Source organism: Petromyzon marinus, chromosome 20, assembly GCF_048934315.1.
Source record: "Petromyzon marinus isolate PM22_M1 ecotype Great Lakes invasive population chromosome 20, UKy_Petmar_22M1.pri1.0, whole genome shotgun sequence".
Taxonomy (NCBI): Eukaryota; Metazoa; Chordata; class Hyperoartia; order Petromyzontiformes; family Petromyzontidae; genus Petromyzon; species Petromyzon marinus.
This window is the reverse complement of record NC_133686.1, coordinates 13,593,891-13,620,742: the sequence shown is the minus strand read 5'-3', so window position 1 is coordinate 13,620,742 and position 26,852 is coordinate 13,593,891. Positions and strand designations below refer to the sequence as shown.

General features: G+C 45.8%; 2 protein-coding genes across 4 annotated transcripts in view; one reads left to right on the top strand and one right to left on the bottom strand.

Annotated features, from left to right (window-relative positions):
- Positions 1–19,726, top strand: part of DHRS1 (dehydrogenase/reductase 1) — a 114,691-nt gene extending 94,965 nt beyond the window's left edge. For all 3 annotated transcript variants that reach the window (XM_032957486.2, XM_032957487.2, XM_032957488.2), the window contains 8 exons: positions 1,158–1,318; positions 2,273–2,416; positions 2,583–2,662; positions 6,671–6,803; positions 9,712–9,855; positions 10,236–10,305; positions 14,747–14,827; positions 19,388–19,726. In XM_032957486.2, coding sequence (XP_032813377.2) covers positions 1,158–1,318; positions 2,273–2,416; positions 2,583–2,662; positions 6,671–6,803; positions 9,712–9,855; positions 10,236–10,305; positions 14,747–14,827; positions 19,388–19,524 — 950 coding nt within the window. In that variant the 3' untranslated portion in view covers positions 19,525–19,726. The remainder of the gene's footprint in view (positions 1–1,157; positions 1,319–2,272; positions 2,417–2,582; positions 2,663–6,670; positions 6,804–9,711; positions 9,856–10,235; positions 10,306–14,746; positions 14,828–19,387) is intronic.
- A 34-nt stretch (positions 19,727–19,760) lies between these two features.
- Positions 19,761–26,149, bottom strand: RAB5IF (RAB5 interacting factor). Its single transcript, XM_032957489.2, has 4 exons — positions 25,884–26,149; positions 24,210–24,313; positions 21,429–21,558; positions 19,761–20,438 (listed from the first exon to the last, which is right to left on the bottom strand). The coding sequence occupies exons 1-4, from the start codon at positions 25,989–25,991 to the stop codon at positions 20,397–20,399; spliced, it is 384 nt and encodes a 127-aa protein (XP_032813380.1). The 5' UTR covers positions 25,992–26,149; the 3' UTR covers positions 19,761–20,396.
- Between the last annotated feature and the right edge of the window lie 703 nt (positions 26,150–26,852).

The window sequence follows — 26,852 nt, the reverse complement described above, 5'->3', positions numbered from 1 at the left end:
TGTGTTTACTCTATGAAATTGGCATAAATAATACAAATAGACAAAAATAAGTATCCTGTACTTACCACTTTAATCTCAACGACTCTGCATGGCGTGATGTACTGTACCTACTATGCTGTTTCAACAACATGATGGGTTTGACGATCACTGGACTGGTACAGCCTTTGGAGCGGTTTTGCTGGATAGGTCCAGGACCGCCGGATAAATTTGGAAGCTGGATAATCGCGTGCCGATAATAGAAGATCGATTGTGTTCCATTGGAAATGGTTACCGATTACTGACTTTGGGAACTGGCAATTTATTGCGAAAATGGTTACCGGTTTGCTGGTTATTGCTTAAACAACCCTGATTTATATGTTCTGCGAAGCGTGCGTGTCGTGCAAATCATAGCAAAGCAACGTTTTGTTCTCAGAACAGAAGAAGCCGAATTGAGTGAACAAACATTCTATATGCTGGTTGTTTATGTGTGTGCAGTCATTGTTGGCTAGTCTGAGACCAGTACCTCACAACGCTTTGGGACCCCCCCCCCCCCCCCCCCCCGGGTTAATCAGGGTGGTGGTGACCCCAGGTTTCAAATTCAGCAATGCAGTATGGCCACCTTGGCACTACGGCCCCTTATCCACACGTCCCCATAGGCCACACGGCCACCTGACAGCCTTGCTGAGTCTCAATACTTTTTTTTTCGAAGGGTCCTGCCGTTTTGTTTGCAATTTTGTTTTGCAGTAGTGCACAGATTGCTAAGCTTCCCAATGAGATCAATTGCGAGTAGTTTTTAAAAGAATGCCAGTTTCAACTGTGACGCCAGCACAGAATGGCCTGCTATCCTTCAAATTATATCCCGGGTTCTTTGACGTCCACTGCAAAGCAGAAGATGTCTATTATAGTCTTAATGCACAAAGCAGTAATAATCAGGGTGGCCTGTTAGATTTGAACCGCGAACCTCCGCAACGAGCAGCGAATGAGCAACCGCCGTGCCGTGCCGCTACATTTGTGGCACTAATGGTGCATTGCACCACCCAAGTTTCAGTGTAAAAAAACAGTGGTCAATCTCAGAAGGCTTGTGGTGCAACCATTAGTCACGATGATTTAACGCTGGCATGGTCATGATTTACTGGCGTGGTTTCTCCCCGGGTGTGTGTGCGTCTGTGTGTTCGCAGTACTGCTCGTGATGGCGGGCTCCCTGAGTGGACAAGTGTGCATTGTGACGGGCGCGTCTCGCGGCATCGGCAAAGGCATTGCCCTGCAGCTGGCGGAGGCAGGGGCCACGGTCTACATCACGGGGCGCAACCAGGAGACGCTGCGGCAAGCCGCCGAGGAGGTGATGGCGCTGCCTTGGTCGCGAGTGGCTGACCGTTGCTTTGTTTGGCATCGTGGCATGTCATGCAGGCAGTGATGATGACATCGTTTATATCGACATGTGTTTACCTGTGTAGTGTTCTTCACGGAGGCACACACTAGAACTTGGAGGCAACACGTTTATTACACGGCCCGAACAGGGGTACTACTTTAACATAACAACGGGTTCTATATTTAGGTGATAACTACCACTATTAACTAGACCACAACGGGGTAACTACACAACCGGGTCATTCAGTCACACACTGCCTGACCCACGATGCCGAGCGTACAGACCTAAGACCGAGGATCGAAGAAACGTAGCACCGACGGGTTCCATTCTAACAGGCAGCCGCGATTGATCTCAGGACCTCTGCTTTATGCTTCCGAGTGTGGCCTTGCTCCGCCCTCGGCCACGCCCCCTTCTGGATCTCACCAGAAGGTTCTCGACCGAGCATCACGTGTCCCTCAAGCCACCCTTTGGGCCCCCTCGCTACCCTGTCCCGGTCACTTACCCTCTCGGGGTCACCCAGACTGTCACTTCCTCACATGCCCTCTCTCTGACCATCATCCGAACCATGCTGTCTCGGGCCCGCTTCCATGCCATACCTGCTCTGGTGCCAAAGAGAGGGCCAAGATGCACAGTTCCACTCTTGTGACAGTAGCTGGCGCTATACGCCATAGTGACTCCATTTACATCACTACACCTGCAGTGGAACTTATCTCCATTGAAGTGGGTGGGTGGTGCTATTCGAGTATAAGCAAATTTGCAGTGGAAAAGGTTTGTGAAAATAGCTCCTAGTCCACAAAACTAATCGAGGATAAACTCAGGGGTGTTTGACGGCACGGTGTGTGTTGGCTGGCATGGAGGTGGGGTGTGTGATGACACGGCGCGTATTTGCCATTGGCTTTGTCCCACTCTCCGTGTCTCTGGCAGGTGGAAGCGCGTGGTGGACGCTGCGTCCCCGTGTCCTGCGACTCCACCAAGGAGGAGGAAGTGCGAACGCTGTTTGAGCGTGTGCGGCGTGAGCAGAAGGGCCGACTTGACATCTTGGTCAACAACGCATACGCCGGCGTCAAAGTGAGTGCCCAAGAGTTGTGATGCAAATTCTTAGCCAAATGCAAACCTACAACTTTCCATACTCGTATATGTAATTCATTCGGCGTAAATGAACACTAACAAAAGTATTAGTGTCATATGCAGATTGTCTTTGTTGCATTCCCCGTCCCGAATGTGAATGCCAAAGACGGTTTTCAGCGGCATTGGAAAGCCATTTTGGGAGCAGCCTGCCACAGACTGGGATGACATCAACAACACTGGTCTGAGGTGTGTATACCATTCCAACTCTGTGGTTTAAATATTACAATGTTCTTATTATTGTAGCCGGGCAGATCAGAGCTAGCAGTGCTGAGGTGCTAGGTTCGAATCAGGTCAGCTGACTGGGGATTTTGGAAGGCCTCAGCGGAGAGAGAGTTGTCAATGGTCGGTTTAAGAAGCAATGAAGGCATCCACGTGACTCGGCAGTAGCTGGGGCGAGTGAAGGGTATAATTAAACAAGCACCGCCACTCATAGGTTAGAGCATGATTATCCCTGCTATGTAAAACCGAAACCTTTAACAATAACTGAGTACATTTATTTCGTTTCGTTGTGTGGTACTAAATAAACTATTCTACTCGGTTTGCATGGATGCAACGAACAATACGTTAAATTGTTTTTTAAGTAGTGTGGAGGTGTGTGTACACAGCGCTAGCATGTGGAATTGTTTAGTTGGTTTGCTTCGGAGCAGCATTACATTTATAAGTCGTTGGGGCCGACTGGCCACTTGCCATTGTCAGAAGAGATGCGTTACAGTTCCCTGCTGTTTAGGCCATGGCTCGTGGGAAAATACGGTGGTGTGGCAATGACGGTGCCACAATTCAGTGCAACATGCCGACTGCACAGCGAACAGCTTGACTGGAGGAGATGGAAAGCCTGGACTGAATTCAGTGCACCACTGTCTCATCGGGCTCACACAAACCTATTTTTTTACCAAAAATTCGATTTTACCAGGTAAGGCTCAATGAGCTATATAGCTCTTTTTCAGAAGCGACCTGACCACAAATGATAGGTCAAGGAAATGGCTTATCGTGTGGAAATTTATAGCAACTAAATACCCTAAACGCACATTTCTAAATGTGGAGGAGAAAAACTGGAGGACCTGGAGAAAAATCCACTAAACCACGGGGAGAACATGCAAGCTCCAAATATACAGGTGTCAGGGTCGGGAAGGAACCTGCGACCCCCTGCATACTAGGCGAGGTAGTTTACATCTCGGCCACTGCAGTGCCAATGTTGAAGAACTTCCAGATGCCGACAGATAGGACCCAGCATGCACCCCCTGTTTAGATATGGTTCCTAGAAACCAGTTTAGGGTTTGCTCGTATTGAGCCAATGCTGCAGAGGTTATGTGTTCCCAAATGGGCCTTGTGGCTGATGAGATGTGTAAAAAAGGTACAAACGTGAAGTAGGCGTATTGTCTGCTTATTTGTCCTGTTACTTATGTAATGGTTCGACAGAGGCGCACACACTCGTGTGGAGGCAACACTTATTTATTTAACACACCCTACACATAAGGTAGTGACCACCGTCCTACTCTCGCTAACACTCGGGTACTACTTGGCATGGCCAAGCCAGGAGGGCTTCTGCTTGGCCACGATGACTGGAGGCTTCTTTCTTCAGATTCTTCATGAGACGTCTTCATCCCAGGCACGAACAGCCCAGCTCTCTGTGCTGAGCCAGCTTATAAGCCCCCCTGGCGTGGCTGGCCACACCCTGGCCACGCGCCCCTTCTCGAACCCACGATAGAAGGCTCCACTCCCCAACCACGTGACCCCCAGGGTCCCCCCAGGGCCCCTGGTCCCCGCCTGGATCCGGTCACATGTCCAGCCGGAGTCACTTAGAGTGCCACGGCCTGACACAACCCCCGTGGCACTCGTAAACAGCCTCCATACCGAACAGGCAGTGGCGTCATGTGTGTACAGACCCAACATGGCAGTGACGTCATGTGTGTACAGACCCAACATAGCAGTGACGTCATGTGTGTACTGACCCGACACAGTAGTGACGTCATATGTCACTCCACTTATAGTCTCATTCAACGACGCTGATCATATTTAGTTATGAAAGCAGTGGTCTGGGGAGAGCAATCTGGGGAGAGCAATCTGGGATGTATATGGTTCAAGTTTTCAGGTTTATTTTGTTTAACTAGGTGAGACCTCCACAGGCCAGAATGAGTCATTTGGAAGAATGACCGAGATCATACCTATCCTATTATTCTTGAGTTAACCGCAATTTGTATTTTAATAATTAAAATGCACTGTGATCAAAGAATGTGCATGGGCAGTACCTGCGTTGAACACATGCAGCATGGGACACCACAGACAACGAGACAAGGACACACAGAGACACATAGAGACACAGACACTTGGACTCGGAGACACAGGACTCGGTATGGGAACATGTTTTTCATTGTGGGAACGTTTAGCACTTTAAGAGGGGAGGAAGAGCATGAGTGGACAGTGCTCTTTGTAGAACGCACGGTGGCCAAAGGTACCGAGAGCAGGCCTCACGAATAGTCTGGTAATCACAAAGAGCCCACAGAGGTCATGCGTGAGTCGGCACACTCTGGGACGTTCAATCCACTGCTGGTCAAAGGCCTCCCCGAGCCTCCACCAACTCTCATGTTCCTGTGATCTATGTGTATGTAGCACCTTCACATTTACTGACATCATCGCTCCATCTCGGTGTTCTGTCCTCATGGACGCGTTCCATGCCTAATTAAACATTGCTGTATGACATGTGCCCTGCTAATACCGCAGGGTTCATAATTGCTTGTTTCATGTAAAAAAATTTAATAACGTATTTTCCCGCATATAACCCACGGGGTATACCACTTTTTACAAACAAAACAAGACCCTGCGGGGTATATGGAGGTGCGGGCTATCTGAAATTTGTTTTACACAAAACGCTATTTTTGCAGGGTATATGCGTCTGCGGGTTATATGCGTATGCGGGCTATATGCAGGAAAATACGGTACTTAATCTCAACAATTGTTTGTACCATTGTTTATGCATTGTGCGTGCTATTGTTTATTAATCCTGCGTACTCTTGTTAATTAAACCATTGTGAGTCAGGAAAGCACGCCAACTCTTTGGCGCAGCTAAAACAAAACATTCCATTTTACAGTAATACATTTCAAGTCATGGATATCGTCAATAACTTGAATGACCCATTTTGCAGCATAGAAACCCTTCCAATGTAATGCACAGCAATGCCTTTAATGAGACATCAAAGTTCACAAACTCGGAATGAATGTATTCATGCATACCGTGACACAAACGAGCTTTTGGCATAACGCACAACAGCTTGCACGGTATTCTTAGTTCTTTCGGTAAAGTTATAAAAAACGTTAGCGCCACGCGCAGCGATTTGGCAGTTTATTTAGAAGGACTAGTCCATCTCCCCCCTCCTCTTTTCAGAACATAGATGGACTAGTCCTTCTAAATAAACTGCCAAATCGCTGCGCGTGGCGCTAACGTTTTTTTTAAATAAATAAATACACCGTTTAAAAATAAATAAATGTATGCAAACCGACACACCTGATGACGACCGTTTGTGTTATGGTCGAAACGTCGTGAGAATTTTATTGTTTTATATATATTTTATTATTTTATTGTTTCCCTTCAACGTGACTTTACCGAAAGAACTAAGAATATGAATTACTGCAGTCACGAAAGCTTTAAATCAAAATTTAGCTTGCACGGTGTTTCGCAGCGTGTAGAAATGTGTTATAAAACATAACAGTGGTGTGAATTTAACTACAAAACAAACAAATGCCCTTTGATGTACAAAATTTGCGTTTAGACTCTCTACACTTTGCATAACAAAAGGTGTTTTGAATTTCACGCTGCACAGACTGAGGCGCTGACGGCACCACAAATAATTTTGCGTTTTGATCATTGCAGGAGACATACAGCCGCGTCAAAGCATAACCTCTGTAGACCGGTCTGCTGCAATTTCCTCCTAAAATACATTGAACTTGCGTTTTGAAATCATAATGAAACTCGTATCTGCATAACGCAATGTTATTTTTCATTAAATAAAGCTAGGGGTTCCGTTTTTAGATGAATCCAGAAATATGAACATGCCTCGTGCATTGTTTGAGAGCGTTCCATTGTATAGTTTATGCTGGTTGCAGAAAAAAATATCTATAAAAACCTTATGTTTGAAGTGGGAAACTTGTGTGAAATGACTCGCATGATTGTGCGCGCGCCCACGTGTGTGCGGGCTCCAGGGGACACTACCTATGCTCGGTGTACGCAAGCCAGATGATGGTGGAACTGGGACAGGGGCTCATTGTCGTCATCTCGTCCATGGGTGGCCTTCGGTACCTCTTCAGTGTGCCCTACGGAGTCGGCAAGGCAGCCGTGAGTGTCCCCCGGCAGCTTTGTTGCGAGATGTTAACTACCTCACCCAGCATGCAGGAGGTTGTGGGTTTGATACCGACCCTGGTGCCTGCTGGATGATTGGAGTTGTGCGTGACTCTCTCCCTGTGGTCATGTGGATATTTCTCCGAATCCTCCGGTTTTTCCCTCCACATTTAGAAGTAAGTGTTTAAGAATAATTAGCTGCTATAAAGTTCCGCATTATAAGCCACTTCGTTGAACTATCATTTGTGGCCACGTCGCTTCCAAAAAAGAGCTCTCTAGCTAATTGAGCCTTACCTGGTAAAAAACAAAAATAGATAACATAAAAAAGAAAATAAGTTTGGGTGAGCCCGACTGCTGATGAGACTGTGTGCTGAAGTCAGTCCAGGCTTTACGTCTCTTCCAGACAAGCTGTTCACTGTGCGGTTGGTTGCACTGATTTGTGGTACCGTCATTGCCGTATTTGCCCACAAGCCACGGTTCAATAATATATAATAAAAATAGTTTATAGTTTAGCTCGAGAGCGGTGGCACCCACCCTGTGGTCTGTGGCACCCCTGGTGGCCCGGTAAGTGCTCCGTGGATTTTTTTCTTCGTGATTTGCTTACCTTTCCAATACTTTTCACTCCTATCATGTTTTTGTATTGTTGTAACGTTCTGACCTGACCCTACTGGACATCTGTGAAGAAGACCTTTAAGCTCATCGGATTCCTCCAGTATTAATAAATATTCTGATTCTGAGATGCGATTTTATTGTCCACATGACACCGCATTCTCTACTGCACGGTGGTTTACAATTTTTTTTTAGGGTTTAACGGTGCCGAGTGGCATAATAGAAGGTTGGCAGCCACGGCTTTAGCATGTATTTAAACGAGTGTTGGATTAAGCGATAACACGCAAAGGTGCACGCATTAAATACAAAGTTGCTTAACCACAGTCCATTGATTACAATCAAATCTTGCGTTCACGACACACGCATGGATTCGTGCGTGCAATAATTTCTAACTCGCGTGTTGCTGCTTGTAATAAGTTTACATGACCCCTACAGCCACTAGAGGCCCTAAGTTCACTGCCATGTAAAGAAAAAGTATTGGTGCCTGCATTGAATCGTAATAGTTTATCGAATTGCGAAGAAGGGGGCGTGTCATTACATGCCGAATTGCAAGCGTATGAGGGTTTTTATTTAATAAGTATTTGACCTCTCTGCAAAACATGACTTAGTACTTGGTGGGAAAACCCTTGTTGGCAATCACAGAGGTCAGACGTTTCCTGTATTTGGCAACCAGGTTTGCACACATCTCAGGAGGGATTTTGTCCCACTCCTCTTTGCAGATCTGCTCCAAGTCATTAAGGTTTCGAGGCTGACGTTTGGCAACTCAAACCTTCAGCTCCTTCCACAGATTTTCTATGGGATTAAGGTCTGGAGACTGGCTAGGCCACTCCAGGACCTTAATGTTCTTCTTTTTGAGCCACTCCTTTGTTGCCTTGGCCGTGTGTTTTGGGTCATTGTCATGCTGGAATACCCATCCACGACCCATTTTCAATACCCTGGCTGAGGGAAGGAGGTTCTCACCCAAGATTTGACGGTACATGGCCCTGTCCATCGTCCCTTTGATGCGGTGAAGTTGCCCTGTCTCCTTAGCAGAAAAACACCCCCAAAGCATAATGTTTCCACCTCCATGTTTGACGGTGGGGATGGTGTTCTTGGGGTCATAGGCAGCATTCCTCCTCCTCCAAACATGGCGAGTTGAGTTGATGCCAAAGAGCTCCATTTTGGTCTCATCTGACCACAACACTTTCATCCAGTTGTCCTCTGAATCATTCAGATGTTCATTGGCAAACTTCAGACTGGCATGTATGTGCTTTCTTGAGCAGGGAGACCTTGCGGGTGCTGCAGGATTTCAGTCCTTCACGGCGTAGTGTGTTACCAATTGTTTTCTTGGTGACTATGGTCCCAGCTGCCTTGAGATCATTGACAAGATCCTCCTGTGTAGTTCTGGGCTGATTCCTCATCATTGTCACGATAATTGCAACTCTTGCATGGAGCCCCAGGCCAAGGGAGATTGACAGTTCTTTTGTGTTTCTTCCATTTGCGAATTATCACACCAACTGTTGTCACCTTCTCACCAAGCTGCTTGGCAATGGTCTTGTAGCCCATTCCAGCCTTGTGTAGGTCTACAATCTTGTCCCTGACATCCTTGGAGAGCTCTTTGGTCTTGGCCAGGGGTCACCAAACTTTTTTCACAGCGGGCCGGATAACTGATAGAATGACGAGCGCGGGCCGCATACTCATTTTGTTCAATACTTGGGGGCGGGAAAGATGGGTATTTGTGTGTTGTCATGGAAACCATGGTAACGTCAGAGCGTAGGCTCTGACGGCGGGCCTGATGGACTGACGTCGCGGGCCGGATTCGGCCCGCGGGCCGTAGTTTGGTGACCCCTGGTCTTGGCCATGGTGGAGAGTTTGGAATCTGATTGATTGATTGCTTCTGTGGACAGATGTCTTTTATACAGGTAACAAGCTGAGATTAGGTGCACTCCCTTTAAGAGTGTGCTCCTAATCTCAGCTCGTTACCTGTATAAAAGACACCTGGGAGCCAGACATCTTTCTGATTGAGAGGGGGTCAAATACTTATTTCCCTCATTAAAATGCAAATCAATTTATAACATTTTTGACATGCGTTTTTCTGGATTTTTGTTGTTGTTATTCTGTCTCTCACTGTTCAAATAAACCTACCATTAAAATTATAGACTGATCATTTCTTTGTCAGTGGGCAAACGTACAAATCAAATACTTTTTTCCCTCACTGTACACTTCGCGTTCTTCACATGCAATGGCGGTTATGCATGGTACAAATCCATGTTGTGCTTGGCATGCACTGAAATGCGTCTCTGTGACCCCGTGGCAGTGTGACCGCCTGGCTGCCGACTGTGCGGTGGAGCTTCGCAAATACAACGTGGCCTACGTCTCGCTGTGGCCGGGTGCCGTGCGCACGGAGCTGGTGCAGGAGTTGGTGGCGAGGGACACAGCAAAATCCATTACGGAGCAGCAGGTAATTGTTATTATCATTATTACAACGCTTCTTTTTCACGAGGGTCCTGTTCACTGTTCAGAGTCAGTGAGTGACGTTGCTGTAAGCCTAATGGAGTAATGTGGGATATCTGGACCATCGAAGTGCTACATAATGGCCTATTCTTCTTCAAATCACTTTGGGGGAGTTTAACGTCCACTGTGAAGCAGATGGCGCATAGTATTATTTGGTCAATACACCCTGCAGTATTAATCAGGGCAATCTGCCTGTTTTGCACCACAAACCTCTGCCATATGCTGTGAACGCGCTACCGCTGGGCCATGTCACAAGCACCGTGGCAAAAAGTGTGCCCTGAATCCAGGAGTAGTCATTTGGCTAATTTTTCTTTGCTGTCATTGTAGATGGTGAAGGCTTTCGAGAATGGAGAAACAACAGAGTTGAGTGGGAAGTGCATAGTCGGGCTGGCTAAAGGTAATTATGCTCTTCACGAACAGGAGTGGCTTACATGATGAGCACGCTTGTGACAAATCATTACCTGACGTGGATTATTACGCCCACATCGACCGCTTAAGTAAGCATTTAATGAAAACATTTGTCTCCCTCATCGAAACCCTGCAGACAAGTTAGACTGCCTGCATCACAAGAGCTGAACAAGGATGAGTTCATGAATTGTGCCATTGGTGATTAATTTAATGGATTATCATCAATCTTCATTTGAAGCTTTCGTGACTGCAGGAATCCATACTCTTTGGTAAAGTCACGGAGGTAGAAAAAAAAATAGATCACGACGTTTTGATCGCAACAACAGGTGGGAGAATCAGACTGCTGTGGACGAGGCATTATATTGACCCAAGAGGGGTGGAGGGAGGGGGGGGTTTCCGCATCGGGCAAGAGGGTGGGGCCAGCGATAGTGAGGAACTTGTGAGCATGAGAGTGCAATCCAAAGGACCTGTGAACATGAGAGTGCAATCCAAGAGATCGGCTGTAGGGGGGAGAGAGAAGGGGGGGAGAGGGGGGTGGGGAAGGGGGGGGTAGAAAGTGGGACTCTGCAGCAGCACTTGAGTCACTGGGGGAGAGATCTAAGAGAGAGGCACAGAGAGAGGGAGACACATAGTTGGAAATAACAGCTGACAGTGGCAGGTAGGATGGAAACATCACAGTCAGTTAAGACTTTAGCTGGTTAATAACGTCCTTCCAATGATTGCTCAGTTTGTACCCATCTTCTCGGTTGAAGTTGTGTCTGTGTTTATATATCTGGATGGCTTCATGAACAAATCACTAATTAGACTTCGCTAATCGATCAGACCAAGCAGCGCTCCCTAAAACCTTTGGCTGCTAGACCACCCAGATTTTATGGCCTTCTAAAAATCCACAAAGTAGGTACCCCGCTCCATCCTATCGTCATCACCATCAACTCACCTACCTACAAACTGGCCCGATTTCTGTCTGAGACCCTGCTTCCTTTTACGGGCAAGACCACCTCAGCTGTACTTAACTCAGCTCACTTGGTTTCTCTAATTAAGGACATCTCACTGTCTCCAGATGATTTGCTTGTCAGTTTCAATGTATATTCTTAGCTCTTTCGGTAAAGTCACGTTGAAGGGAAACAATAAAATAATAAAATATATATAAAACAATAGAAATTATCACGACGTTTCGACCATAACACAAACGGTCATCATCAGGTGTGAAAAACCAATGGCAAGAAACATTTGAAAGAAGTGGCGGTTTGCATTGATTTATTTGTAAACGGCGCATTTATTTATTTTAAAAAAAACGATAGCACCACGGTCAGCAATTTGACAGTTTGTTTAGAAGGACGAGTCCATCTATGTTCTGAAAAGAGGAGGGGGGAGACGAAATATTAATGTATGCTGTCTGAAAGCCACCATAAGCGTGAACAATCAATTAAGATCTGAAATGGTTTATCAAATCCTTCCAATGATTGCTAAGCCAGAATCCATCTTCTCGGTTGAAATTGTCTCTGTGCTTGTATATATGGATAGCCTCATGAACGAATCTCTCATGGTAGCCAGATGCCTTATAAATAACCTCTGTCTTGGAGAAGTCAATGTCATGTGAGCCTACTGAATTATAACAATGATCTGCCATGGCCGAGGTGTTGGTCCTACCGTGTTTAAGGTCTGCTTTGTGTTCACGAATGCGGTCCGAGACATGGCGTTTGGTTTCTCCAATGTAACTACTACCACAGATGCAACTTAGTTTGTAGACACCAGGGTACTTTACCGAAAGAGCTAAGAATATTAATTACTGCAGTCACGAAAGCTTTAAATCAAAAGTTTCGATGTAGTCTCCCTGTTCACCAAGGTACCTGTACCTGACACCATTGCAATCATTTAAGACTTGGTCCAACAAGGATTGAATGCTGATGTACCAACTTTGGTGAGGCACTGCCTTTCCAACACTTACTTCATCTGGAATGGTACATTCCACAAACAACAAAATGGGTTCTCCCTTATCGCCAGTGGTAGCGAATGTTTTCATGGAGAAATTTGAGACAGTTTCCATCCTGACATCCACCCTACATCCTTTCTTGTGGAAGAGATACGTAGATGACATGTTTGTCATCTAGCCACATAGCCTGCCAGCACTGAACCAATTTCTCAACCACATCAATTCCATACACCCATCTATCAAATTCACCATGGAAGTGGAAAAGGATGACAAGCTACTATTCCTGGATGTTTTGATCTAGAAGAGACCTGATGGCTCGTTGGGACATTGTCTACAGGAAAGCCACCCACACGGATGCCTATCTAAAGTCTGACTCTCACCACTATCTCGCACAGAAGAATTCCCTCATCAAAACACTACACCATAGGGCCCGTTGCATCTCCGACCAGCACCACCTAGTCAGTGAGTTGGAGCACGTACACCAAGCCCTCAGGCTGAACGGATACTCTGACCATACAATCCGCAAAGCTTGTCTCCCCAGCCATGGGGAGACAACCTTCTGAGGATCCAACCAAAACCATCATACATAGCAGGGGTTACCAAAAAGATTTCCAAAATCTTAAAACACAATATCCAGGTTCGTTTCAACACAGTACACAAAATTCGTGATTTGATCCCATCTGTAAAGGATGTGATTCCTGACATGCAATACCCTGGTGTCTACAAACTGAGTTGTGGTTGCGGCAGCAATTATATTGGGGAAACGAAATGACATGTCTCGGACCGCGTTTGTGAACACAAGGCAGATCTGAAACACGGTAAAACGAATATCTCTGCCGTTGCTGATCATTGTTTTAACGCTGTGGGCTCACACGAAATTGATTTTTCCAAGACGAAGGTACTCTGCAAACCCACCGGCTACCTTCAGAGATTTGTTCATGAAGCCATCCAGATATATAAACACAGACACAACTTCAACCGAGATGGGTATAAACTGAGCAATCATTGGAAGGACGTTATTAACCAGGTAAAGTCTTAACTGTGATGTTTCCATCCTACCTGCCTATGTCAGCTGTTATTTCCGACTCTGTCTCCCTCTCTCTGTGCCTCTCTTTTAGATCTCTCCTCCTCCCCCCCCCTTCTATCTCCCCCCCCCCCCCCTTCTCTCTCCCCCCTATAGCCGATCTCTTGGATTGCACTCTCATGCTCACAGGTCCTTTGGATTGCACTCTCATGCTCACAAGTTACAATCGCTGGCCCCACCCTCTTGCCCGATGTGGCAATCCCCCCCACCCTCCCCCCCTCTCGGGTCAATATAATGCCTCGTCCACAGCAGTCTGATTCTTTCACCTTGTTGCGATCGAAACGTCGTGATCTATTATACATTTTTTCTACCTACGTGACTTTACCGAAAGAACCAAAGAGTATGGATTATCATTAGTGTGAACTCTTGATTTTACTCTAACTTCTATATGGATACTTTGGAAACATCAAGTGGCATGTATGCTACTGGATGACTGGAGATGGCACAATGTCAAGCAGGAACCTGAAATGTGATATGGGCAGTCCATTGACTTACGAACGGGCTCCATTCATGAGACCCGTTTGAAAGTCGAAGGATTCGTAAGTCGGAACACAACAATGTACTGCATTTAAACGCAGTGTTATAAAATGTGTTATGGTTCAACAAAAAAGGGAAGCATTTTTAAACTCGTAAATAAGAAATATTGTATATTTGCATGGAATACTGTAATAATTACTTCATACTAAATAAAATAAAGTAACAAATAGAATAACAATCTGTTTAATTTTCACTTACCTTGAGCCCTGATGCTGGCTTGTCAGAAGGGGCACGAGTCACCACAATTGCACACACACACACAGGAGCATGCAGACACATACACGCATACTCTCACTTTCACACATCTGCGCGTGCACACACACACACTCACTTTCTCACTTACTCCCAGCGCGAGGCTGACTCATTACATCTCGCGGAGGATCTCTCCGCTGAACAAAATAGTTCCGCAGTTCAGTTTGCAAGTGCGGGTTCAGTTTTAAGTCGATGTAAAAAAAAGTCATGGAAGCTGGTTCGTAAGTGCGAGTGTTCGTAAGTCGAGGACTGTCTTAAATGTAATTTTAATGGATAACGTATAGTTCTAGTAGATTGTTGAACAGAGCTAATATTCCGTTGCATTAGTTTTTCATGATTACGACTGTAAAGAAGATTCAATATGAGCAAAACTGTAATATAAAGTGTTACGCAACAGAAACTGCAAAACTTTATAAACGTGTTGCCCGACACCTGGAGATGAAAACTAGTGCTACAAAACCAGCGCTAAAAAGAACCATGTGCCTCCCATCCTGACGTCATTCCTGTGATGTCATTTATGCGGCTTGAATTATCGTTATTTAAAAACGAACATTTCCGAGGACACGCGTGCATGTTGTGCAAGTGTTACAGGAACAATGAATATGCACGCTTTTTGTTTAATAGACAAAAACATCATGAAGAAGTCCGGCCGAGTGCTAATGACAGCTGACCTTGCCTCCGAGTATGGCCTCAAGGATGTGGATGGTAAGTGGGGCATCATTCGTCATAGTTAATGGAATTCTCACACTAATTTTCAAACCCAAGCTACATCTCGAGGAGCCAAGCACTTGCTGAATCTCAATTTCTAGGGGTGCAGTTCAGCTCCAATTGAAATGCATCACCTGCTTTCGATTGTGACCCGAAATGTAAACCAGTTCCTATCCATAATTCAGTGGGTTTAATTTGATCCAGATGGGCTAATCTCGATGGAATTATAATTACTGTGATATACTGCACAATTGAGCTTATTGTTATCTGCAACCCTATTATCCTGTAGCTGTTGTCCACGGCTATTTCACAGATAAGTCACCCAAACGAGATGGCAAATTCTCTCCTGACATTTATCCAGTGTTTGGCGAGTGGTACCTGGCTCGTGGTGCCAGTTGAGAGGTATCTCAGGGCGCCACGGTGACGAGATGTTAACTACTTTTCCTGGTATACAGGTCATGGGTTCGATCCTGACCTTGACGCTTGTATATTTGAAGTTTGTGTGTTTTCCCTGTGGTCACGTGGATTCTTCTCCGGGTCCTCCAGTTTTTCCTCCACATTTAGAAACAAGAGTGTAGAGTTACTCTTTGGTTCTTTCGGTAAAGTCACGTAGAAAATAAAATAATAGAATACGACGTTTCGATTTCAACACAAGCAACTGTCATCAGGTAAGAATGAATGAGAAAAAAACATCGTAAACTTAGAAACACAATGCAACACAACACAGAGAGCCGGACAACATCACAGCCAACACTCTACCTGGCTGACCACGCTCCTCCAAATGACAAAAAGAAAGACAGCGCCACTGTGTCGAGGCTTTAAATAGAGAGAGGGGGGGAGGGATTGGGGCAGAGGACAATGAGAGAGTTGTGTGGAATTCTGGACCACAGTGGCCGGAGGCAGACCACGCTCCTCCAAAGAATAGTTGAGTGGAATTCCGGACGATAGTGGCCAGAGGAGAGACAATGGACTATAAACAAGCAGCACGGCAATATTTAGAGTAAGAAAATCGGAAGTTTGAGAACACCAAAATTTTGTAAAATTAGGAAGTGTAATGTATAATCTTAGTTCTTTCGGTAAAGTCACGTTGAAGCGAAACAACAAAATAATAAAATATATATAAAACAATAAAAATTCTCACGTTTCGACCATAACACAAACGGTCGTCTTCAGGTGTGTTGGTTTGCATAAATTTATTTTTAAACGGTGTATTTATTTATTTATAAAAAAAACGTTAGCGCCACGCGCAGCGATTTGGCAGTTTATTTAGGACTAGTCCATCTATGTTCTGAAAAGAGGAGGGGGGAGACGAATTTTTTTTTTTATAATGTATGCTGTCTGAAAGCCACTGTAAGTGTGAACAATCAATTAAGACCTGAAATGGTTTATCAAATCTTTCCAATGATTGCTAAGATAGAATCCATCTTCCACATATACAAGCACAGAGACAATTTCAACCGAGAAGATGGATTCAATCTTAGCAATCATTGGAAAGATTTGATAAACCATTTCAGGTCTTAATTGATTGTTCACGCTTACAGTGGCTTTCAGACAGCATACATTATATAAAAAAATTTCGTCTCCCCCCTCCTCTTTTCAGAACATAGATGGACTAGTCCTAAATAAACTGCCAAATCGCTGCGCGTGGCGCTAACGTTTCTTTATAAATAAATACACCGTTTAAAAATAGATTTATGCAAACCAACACACCTGAAGACGACCGTTTGTGTTATGGTCGAAACGTCGTGAGAATTTTTATTGTTTTATATATATTTTATTATTTTGTTGTTTCCCTTCAACGTGACTTTACCGAAAGAACTAAGAATATGAATTACTGCAGTCACGAAAGCTTTAAATCAAAATTTAAGTGTAATGTAATTCCACACAGAGTCGGTTAACATTGTTTACTATGTTTTTTCTCATTCATTCTTACCTGATGACGGTTGCTTGTGTTGCAATCGAAACGTCGTATTCTATTTGATTTTCTATGTGACTTTACCGAAGGAACCAAAGAGTAATTCCTGCAGTCACGAAAGCTTCGAACTAGTTTGAAGCGTTTAGAGTATTTGCCTGCTATGAATTTTCATATAAGCCACTTCGTTGAACTATCATTTGTGGCCAGGTCGCTTCTGAAAAAGAGCTGTACAACTCAGTGGGCCTTACCTGGTAAATTTAAAGTTTACATAATTTAGTCTGGCGAGGGTCAGGTGTCGTGCCATCCCATCCTGAGGACAAGCTACCCTCTCGCGTACAAGTTATCCGCGCTACTTATTCACCAGTGCCCTCTGCTAGTTATAGCGATAATTTGTCATATTTTTCGTTCATGAGGCCAATATTTTTGTCACATTTAATGGGCCTCATGACCTCTAATATAAAGTTGAACACAAACAATTATTTGACAAAAAGGGGCAAAGTCTGGCACTTTATGCAGAGTGAAAACCATAATCCAACGAGGTATTTGACGTGAAATATCCGTACATTGGGAACATCTGACCAGACTGGAAAATCAGCTGCACCGAGACAGAAAAAACACCTTACAGTGAGGGAAAAAAGTATTTTATCCCTTGCTGATTTTGTATGTTTGCCCACTGACAAAGAAATGATCAGTCTATAATTTTAATGGTAGGTTTATTTGAACAGTGAGAGACAGAATAACAACACCAAAATCCAGAAAAACGCATGTCAAAACTGTTATAAATTGATATACATAAATATTTGACCCCTCCTCTCAATCTGAAAGATTTCTGGCTCCCAGGTGTCTTTTATACAGGTAACGAGCTGAGATTAGGAGCACACTCTTAAAGGGAGTGCTCCTAATCTCAGCTTGTTACCTGTATAGAAGACACCTGTCCACAGAAGCAATCAATCAATCAGATTCCAAACTCTCCACCATGGCCAAGACCAAAGATCTCTCCAAGGATGTCAGGGACAAGATTGTAGACCTACACAAGGCTGGAATGGGCTACAAGACCATTGCCAAGCAGCTTGGTGAGAAGGTGACAACAGTTGGTGCGATTATTCGCAAATGGAAGAAACACAAAAGAGCTGTCAATCTCCCTCGGCCTGGGGCTCCATGCAAGGTCTCACCTCATGGAGTTGCAATGATCATGAGAACGGTGAGGAATCAGTCCAGAACTACACGGGAGGATGTTGTCAATGATCTCAAGGCAGCTGGGACCATAGTCACCAAGAAACAATTGTTAACACACTACGCCGTGAAGGACTGAAATCCTGCAGCGCCCGCAAGGTCCCCCTGCTCAAGAAAGCACATATACATGCCCGTCTGAAGTTTGCCAATGAACATCTGAATGATACAGAGGACAACTGGGTGAAAGTGTTGTGGTCAGATGAGACCAAAATGGAGCTCTTTGGCATCAACTCAACTCGCCGTGTTTGGAGGAGGAGGAATGCTGCCTATGACCCCAAGAACACCATCCCCACCGTCAAACATGGAGGTGGAAACATTATGCTTTGGGGGTATTTTTCTGCTAAGGGGACAGGACAACTTCACCGCATCAAAGGGACGATGGACGGGGCCATGTACCATCAAATCTTTGGTGAGAACCTCCTTCCCTCAGCCAGGGCATTGAAAATGGGTCGTGGATGGGTATTCCAGCATGACAATGACCCAAAACAGACGGCCAAGACAACAAAGGAGTGGCTCAAGAAGAAGCACATTAAGGTCCTGGAGTGGCCTAGCCAGTCTCCAGACCTTAATCCCATAGAAAATCTGTGGAGGATGCTGAAGGTTCGAGTTGCCAAACGTCAGCCTTGAAACCTCAAGGACTTGGAGAAGATCTGCAAATCGGAGTGGGACAAAATCCCTCCTGAGATGTGTGCAAACCTGGTGGCCAACTACAAGAAACGTCTGACCTCTGTGATTGCCAAAAAGGGTTTTGCCACCAAGTACTAAGTCATGTTTTGCAGAGGGGTCAAATACTTATTTCCCTCATTAAAATGCAAATCATTTATAACATTTTTGACGTGTTCTTCTGGATTTTTGTTGTTGTTATTCTGTCTCTCACTGTTCAAATAAACCTACCATTAAAATTAAAGACTGATCATTACTTTGTCAGTGGGCAAATGTACAAAATCAGCAGGGGATCAAATACTTTTTTCCTTCACTGTAGAAGAGATGACGTGCAAATATATATGTAATCTAAACACCTTTACCAGGAGCAGCATTCATGGGGTAGCAGCACAGGTGCAAAATAAAATGCGCACCTTTTTCTACTGGTAGATTTTCATAACGTACGCTGGCAAGTGAGCTTAATAAGACTGAATCGGTGGCTATATTTGTCTGTCTTGAAAACTCATCTCTTTAAAACTGCGCTTTATTCCCAAGTTCTGTTTATTTACTGCTCTCAATGACACATTGGGATCTACGGATCAAATGCGCCTTACAAATGTAAATTATTTCCGTGAAGTGGCTGAAACCCAGGGACTTCGATGGCTGCTGCGATACCATTCAGTTTTTTTGGGAACATTGACGAAAAGGGTCTTCGCCTGATGCTGTTCTCGTTTTGTTTTACTATTAATGTGAATGTTGTGTTGCAGGCAGCGTGCCGGTTAACTACACGTCACTCAAGTTTCTGGTGACACAGGTCCCAGGGCTAGCCTGGATGTCCTGCGTTATCCCCAGCTTCATAAAGGTTCCCAAGTGGATGCTCAGCCTCTCGGCATCCAAATTCTAAAGCATCGTCGAGCAAGGCTCTGCTCAAGTGCCTCATTCAACAGCTTAAAATGTATCTTATGCCTGACATTCGTAACAAAGTGCATCTTGATTTAGATTGTTTAGATTGTTACAGGTATACGTTTACAGTGATGATTGAAATTTAACATTGGAGTCTATGGTGTATTAAGATACACACTGCAAATACATGTCACAAATAAAAATGTGTGGATTCAATTATTGAGAATACAACACGTATAAAATCGCTTCATATTTATTCATTTCGTAACCACCTCAACATTCTGCGTGGATGAGCTCTTAACCTGTGGTGGGTGCACAGCCCACTGATGGGTTTGAAAAATTCTACAACTTGTTTGCAGATAGGTCCTGTTAAGATACTGGCAGCTGCCAGAATGTAGTCGGATAAAATATACTACTTTGGTATCTTCCAATTTGTGGATTAAAAATACCATAATACAGCACTTCTTAAAAAGGACACTTTTTAAAATGCTGATACTGTCCATGTGTTCACGCGATTGCTTTTGAGATGAAACTTGTTTGTACACAATGGTCATCGCTCAGGAACCTAAATGCATGCGTATTTTTCACAATAGGATTCCGGACCAGCCTTAAATGTCCTTCTGACGGATGGCACATTTTCAATAGTCTCCATACCAAAGCTTGGAATGAATATGTAGTGAACTGTGACGTGGGCTGAGATATTTCATTAAACTGCCCCCATACACATGAAAGTGTGGTTCAAACTATTAAAAAAAGTAGTCTGGCCACAATATGAATGGTGCTTGCATGGGATAGCAGTGTTTAAAACACATGTTTAAAAACTTTTCCATGACTATGGAGAAAAAAATATTTATTTTTCAAAATTATCCAAGGTCATTCGTAATGTAATGCAGTGTAGAAGATCGCCCAGACAACCTGAAAAAAAGGAAAACATTGTAAACAATTGCCTTTTTCTCACTTGTATTCCAATTCGTTGTCTTTTGGCATCATGTCACGAGGCCGTATGGTCATTCAGATCCCTAGCCACCAGTGTATCGCCCATGTGAAGCATTAAGCCTGCATTCGGCCTTTCGCGATTCCTTTTCAAGTAACATTGTTTTACACGCACACTCAGGGGAAACACTTTCCTATGCACCTTACTACACTGTGAAAGGTTCATCCCTCCACAGGTATTTCTAATTTGCCAGGGCTGGAATTTGCCAAATTGATTGAAAAAATAATAATTGAATTTTACCGATTGTTTGTGCACTCATTGGTAGATCTTTCATTGTTTATTATGACCTTTAGATAATGCTCAACCATCTAAGTTGTAACCAGGATTGGCCTCCCCTCTGAAGTCTAATAAGATCGTGCTGCAATTGCTGTTGAAGATATTTTGGCTACAGGGTTTGTACATGATTAGTATCAGAGATTCTATTCTTTGGATCTTTCGGTAAAGTCACGTAGAACAATTTTTTAACAAAAAACTACAACGTTTCGATCGCAACACAAGAAATCGTCATCTTTCTCCTGATGACGATTGCTTGTGTTGCGATCGAAACGACGTAGTTTTTGTAAAAAAAATTTGTTCTCCTTGACTTTACGAAAGACCCAAAGAATATGAATTCCTGCAGTCACGAAGGCTTTAAGTCAAGATTTATCAGAGATTCTCTCGAATGATTTTTACAAATTCACATTCCAATTACATTATATAGCTACATGCGACAATATTCAAATATGCTACTGAATATATTATCGAGTGAAAATCAAGCATTCCATAGACCATATATTACAGATAACGACAGCTCTTTTGTTTTCCTTAGTATTATACTACAATATTCAAACTTGCAAGTTAAAATGAGTTTACTATCAAAATTACTGTTTGTGAGAATACCATGCGCTGAATCAGAATGAGGACAGTCTCACCAAGAATAAAGAGAAAGATGTCATGAAGCCCTCCTTGGTCAGCTCCCACGTGCCACCATACTCCTCCTCGTCCACCTTTTGGAAGCTACTGAAGTACAAGTAGAGCAAGCCTGCGTTTATCACGCAGAATCTGCGGGAACACACAGGCCAGGACCACACTCAAAATGTGCGCTCCCCGAAGGGATAAGGGGCCGTCCATAAATGACGTCACGTCACGCACCTGGGGGGGTCAGACATTTGTGACGATGTGTGACGAGGGGGGGGGGGGAGTTTGGGAAATGTGACGTCACATCAAAATGCGCAACTTTAAATAAGTATAGACAACACGTTCTACTTCATTAAATTGACTTTTTAATAAATGCTTTATCCTACAACAGAGTGCAGCGCCACATTAAATACGCACTATGATAATATTTTAAAGCGATTTGAAGGATTTTTTTTGGGGGGGGGCAGAGCTTTGTGACGTCATATTTGAGGGGGGGTCTGACTTTTCGTGACGCCGTGTGACGAAGGGAGGGGGGCGGTCGAAAATCGTCCAAAATCGTGTGACGTCATTTATGGAGGGCCCCGAATGGGAATAACGCTGGATTCAAATATGACTCGTGAAAATTTATCAAAAGGGGCAAATGGCAGGGTCTTGTTCTCAGCCTTTTTTTTATCTTGCTCATTGGGGGTTCTCAGTATGGTAACACAATCTAATCTTACGTTTCAAACGTGCATTGCACTGCGCAGGTAAAAAGCAACTGTTTACATATTATACATTGATAACACGATAGATTTTACATGCAGCATAATGGCAGATATAATGTATTTGTGAATTGAACTGTGACCACTGTTTATGACAACTCATTGAATTGTGGAGGTGGTGAATCGTTAAACCCCGAGTTGCGAGCAACGTTAATGGTGTCCATATGATAGCGTTGTGTTTGTTCAGACGACCAGAACTCATCATATACTGTGACTGAGAGAGTGGTTTAAATACAGCTGATAACCCAGTGCATACGAGGTAAATGGTAAAGCGAGTGGGAGATAAAAGTTGGCCACAATTGGCCATCCACTGCAAGTCCGTGCTGACTCCACTGCAGCTTCTTAAAACTTCAGACAAACTTTTAAAGTATTCAGCAATGCGTTGAGGACTCGGCCTATCGTCATATTTGCAAGTCAACTCTGAGAAATTTCAGCTGTGACCAATCTCCTTTCAAGAGAGGAGCACCGCCCCAGGTTTGTTTCAGCAGGGAGACTTACTTTAGAGTTAGTACTACCATTGTTTACTGTTATTCATCTCACGTTAGAGAGTTACGCACATATAATACAAAAGTAATCTTTTCTTCATCAAACGCCCCTCCCTGCAAAATAAATCACAGTAATAGGGACCTTAAATCGAGTTTATATATTTTTAAAATGCTTCACACAGTTGCCTAAAGATACGCTTCTCATAGCACACTGACGCTACGCGTCCACGATCACTGGCTTGGTGGCCCAGCAATATTCCTGGGCTGTTCCATAATCAACAGCTTGGCTCAAATACTTGTTCCAGTGCTCCATAAGCCACGTGGCTCTGTGGATTCAGCTTCTGCTCCATCCCCATTTCTGTCCTCCTTGGCCAGATGGTATCAATAAAAAGCATCGATGAATTAATGTTAAGCTCATGTTAATAATCTCCATATATATAAAATGCAAAGTTGTGAATATGTGTCCAAAATGTTTAGCGTACTTCCCGACATGCAACAAACTTGAAATTTGCCATGTGGGTACTTTCCAGACTACACCATGAAAAAATTATAAAAATACACTTTTGGCAAGTGCTGTTAGCGAGCACCTATGAAGGCCGTGCCGGCCTTCATAGGTGCTCGCTAACAGCACTTGCCCCCTACAGGCTACACGGGGGATTTTGTCTTTATCCTGTGTGTGTGGGGAGGGGGGGGACTGCATAGCGATTCGCGCGCTGCGCTACAAACCCGGCGACCCGAGTTCGATTCCCGCTCACAGCCAACACCAGTGACGATTATTTGAACCGGTCCTGGGCCTCCCCTAAGTCGACTCAGCCTCAAACGAGTAACTGCTGTGGTGTGTGAACATCGCCACTGGGGAGACAAAGGCGGCCCGCGCGTGGTGGATCCAAGTCCCGGGCGAAGCTAGTAATTTATATTTGTAAGGTGCATTTCATCCATAGATCCTAATGTTCTTTAATAACAAGAATCAAAGTGCTTCAATTCGTATATGTTAAACCAGTGTTTAAAAAAACAGTATTTTAAAATGTGGGTCATTACATCATCAACAATCCAATCAGATGTGTTTACCACCATCAAATATGAACGTCATACATTTTCAAGTTTCTGATGACCTGTGTGCTAAGTGGGTGTCACTGGTAAGATGTTAACTACCTCGCCTGGTATGCAGCAGGTCATGGGTTCAATCCTGACCTTAATGCCTGCTGTATATTTTCAGTTTGCGTGTTTCTCGGTGGGCGCGTGGATTTTTATCCAGGTCCTCTGGTTTTCACCTCCATATTTAGAATCAACCTCACGCGTTGAAGAATATTTGGCTGCTATAAATTTCCAAATAAGCCACTTCATTGAGCTTTCATTTGTGTGAGCCAAGTCACTTCTGATAAGGAGCTACCACAGCTCAGTGGGCCTTACCCTGGTAGAATAAAAAAACGATAGCTGAATTCAAATAAAGATAGTTGAGTTTTAGTTTATCAATGCGGTAGGATGACACGCACACGAAGCAGCTCAGGGTGGTACATGAGCATTGCGTTGTTGGTTTGCGCGTACTCACAGCAGGATGGCGACAATCCCCTTGAGGGGGACGACTCCCCAGACGACACCCAGAACCAGCCCAATGATCTGACGGATCCAGTAGATGACGTCCAGGAACTCGTCCTGAAGAGGATCGCAGAGACGAAGCCGTTACGGAGACCCCGCGCGCCACCCGAAGCCACCGCCATTGATCACTCGGGAGAATAACGATACACTTGGGAGAGAATGCCAAAATGACAGTTCAAAGATCTAACAAACCAACAAAAACCCACGACCAAATGAGAAGTCACAGAGACAATTCTCTTGTGCAAGGAATATCGCCTGCACGGCTCCACCTGCACGGCTCCTCCTGCAATGCTTTTAACGCGATAAACGGCAGATGCAACACTGAGATCGTGTCTAGATGTACATACTGACCCTGAATGTACAAATACTATTACGGAGCATTCTATATTAAATAAATGTGTTATGAGATGCAACGTCACGCGACTATTTTTGAAACATGTAAAGCAATTAAGACTGCCATGCCTGAAAGTGGCAAGGGCATGTATTGGGTTTCACGTGCGGCTGATGTGTCTCTGGTCGCCACTTTAAAAGCAGCGACTTGAAACCCCACAAACCATTCCACTCAACTATATATATTTTTTATTGTACCAGGTAAAGTGCACTGAGCTCTGTAGCTCTTTATCAGACGCAACAAATGATAGCTCAACAAAGTGGCTTATAATGTGGAAATGTAAAGCAGCCAAATAATCTGAACGCGTGATGTTGATTCTAAATGTGGAAGGGAAAAACCGGCGGACCCGGAGAAAAATCCACGCGACCACGGGGAGAGAGACGCGCAAACTACAAATAGACAGCAGGCGGGTAGGGATCGAACCCACGTGCTCCTGTACGCCAGGCGAGGGAGTGAACATCTCGCCCGTGCCACTGGGGGTCCTCTGGGGGCCCCCTGGGGGCCTCTTCGCCAGGGGGGGCCGCGAGGAGAGACGGGGGCTGGGTGCGGTGGGAGATGACGGAGCGGGAGACGGCGGGAGGGGGGGGGGGGAGACGGCGGGGGGGGCAGACGGCGGGGGAGACGGCGGGGGGGGGGGGAGACGGCGGGGGGGGGGGGAGACGGCGGGGGGGGGGGGAGACGGCGGGGGGGGGGGGAGACGGCGGGGGGGGGGGCAGACGGCGGGGGGGGGGCAGACGGCGGGGGGGGGGGGGCAGACGGCGGGGGGGGGGGCAGACGGCGGGGGGGGGGCAGACGGCGGGGGGGCAGACGGCGGGGGGGCGGGGGAGACGGCGGGGGGCGGGGGAGACGGCGGGGGCGGGGGGAGAGAGAAGGCGGGGGGGGGGAGACGGCGGGGGGGGGGGGGAGACGGCGGGGGGCGGGGGAGACGGCGGGGGGGGGGAGACGGCGGGGGGAGAGAGACGGCGGGGGCGGGGGGAGAGAGAAGGCGGGGGGGGGGGGAGACGGCGGGGAGGGGGGGGAGACGGCGGGGGGGGGGGGAGACGGCGGGGGGGGGGGAGACGGCGGGGGGGGGGACGGCGTGGGGCACACCACAGGGATGGAGGCAGACGAGAGGCAGCAGGAGGGAATGGCTTGGCCCTTATCTAGGCACGGTTGAGAGAGACACCAGAGATGAGAGTTTAGAGATCGATGAGACATCAGATCGATGAGGGATGATGCGACGGGGCCTCCTCTTGCCTTGTCTCCCCATTGCGCGCCGGCGCTCAGCGCTTTGCTCCAAGGCGACTTCACGGCGCCGTTACTAACGCCGCCAACGCCGCCTCTCTTCTTCTGCGGCGAGGCCATGGGCCCGAGCAGGGACTCCTTGGTGGACCCTCACTACGTGGGACCTCGCCGCCTGGGCCTCGCTGTGCTGACGGAGGCCGTGTGGTGGTGCCGGCGGCCGCAATGCACCGCGGCGGCTGCGTCACCTCCTGTCCGCCCTGACAGGAGCCGCCTCCTCCATCCTGCCTCCTCCTGCCCCGTCCTCCTCCTCACTCCTCCTCCACCCCCTCCATCTCACCCCCCTCCTCCTCCTCCCCCTCCTCTCGAGCCCTGCGCTCTCACGGACGCGATGCGTGAGAGTGGCCACCAGGAGGCGTGAGGGTACCCCTCCCACTCCTCCAAGGCGTAAGACGGTGGCGATCCCTGGCGGCCGCCACTCAGTGCCGAGCCGAACGATTCCTGGCGTGAGCAGAGATGCCGGAGATGTTTAACTTTTTTTAAGTTTTGATTTAATTTACCAGGCAAGGCCCACAGAACTCTGTAGCTCTTTTTCAGAAGCGCGCTGGCTATCACAAATGATAGCTCAACGAAGTGGCTTATCATGTGGACATTTATAGCAGCCAAATACTCTTAACACATTCTTGGGTCTTTCGGTAAAGTCACGTAGATAAGTTCAAAGAAAATAAAAATACCTATCTACGTGACTTTACCAAAAGACCCAAGAATATGAATTCATGCAGTCACGAAAGCTTTAATTCGAGATTCTAAGTGCATGTTTCTAAATGTGGCAATATCTCGCCACGGTGGCGAGGATGTTAACTACCTCGCTTGGTTTGCAGGAGGTTCGTGGGTTCGATCCCAACCCTGGCGCCTGCTGTATATTTGGAGTTTGCATGTTTCTCTCTCTCCCCGTGGTCGCGTGGATTTTTCTCCGGGTTTTCC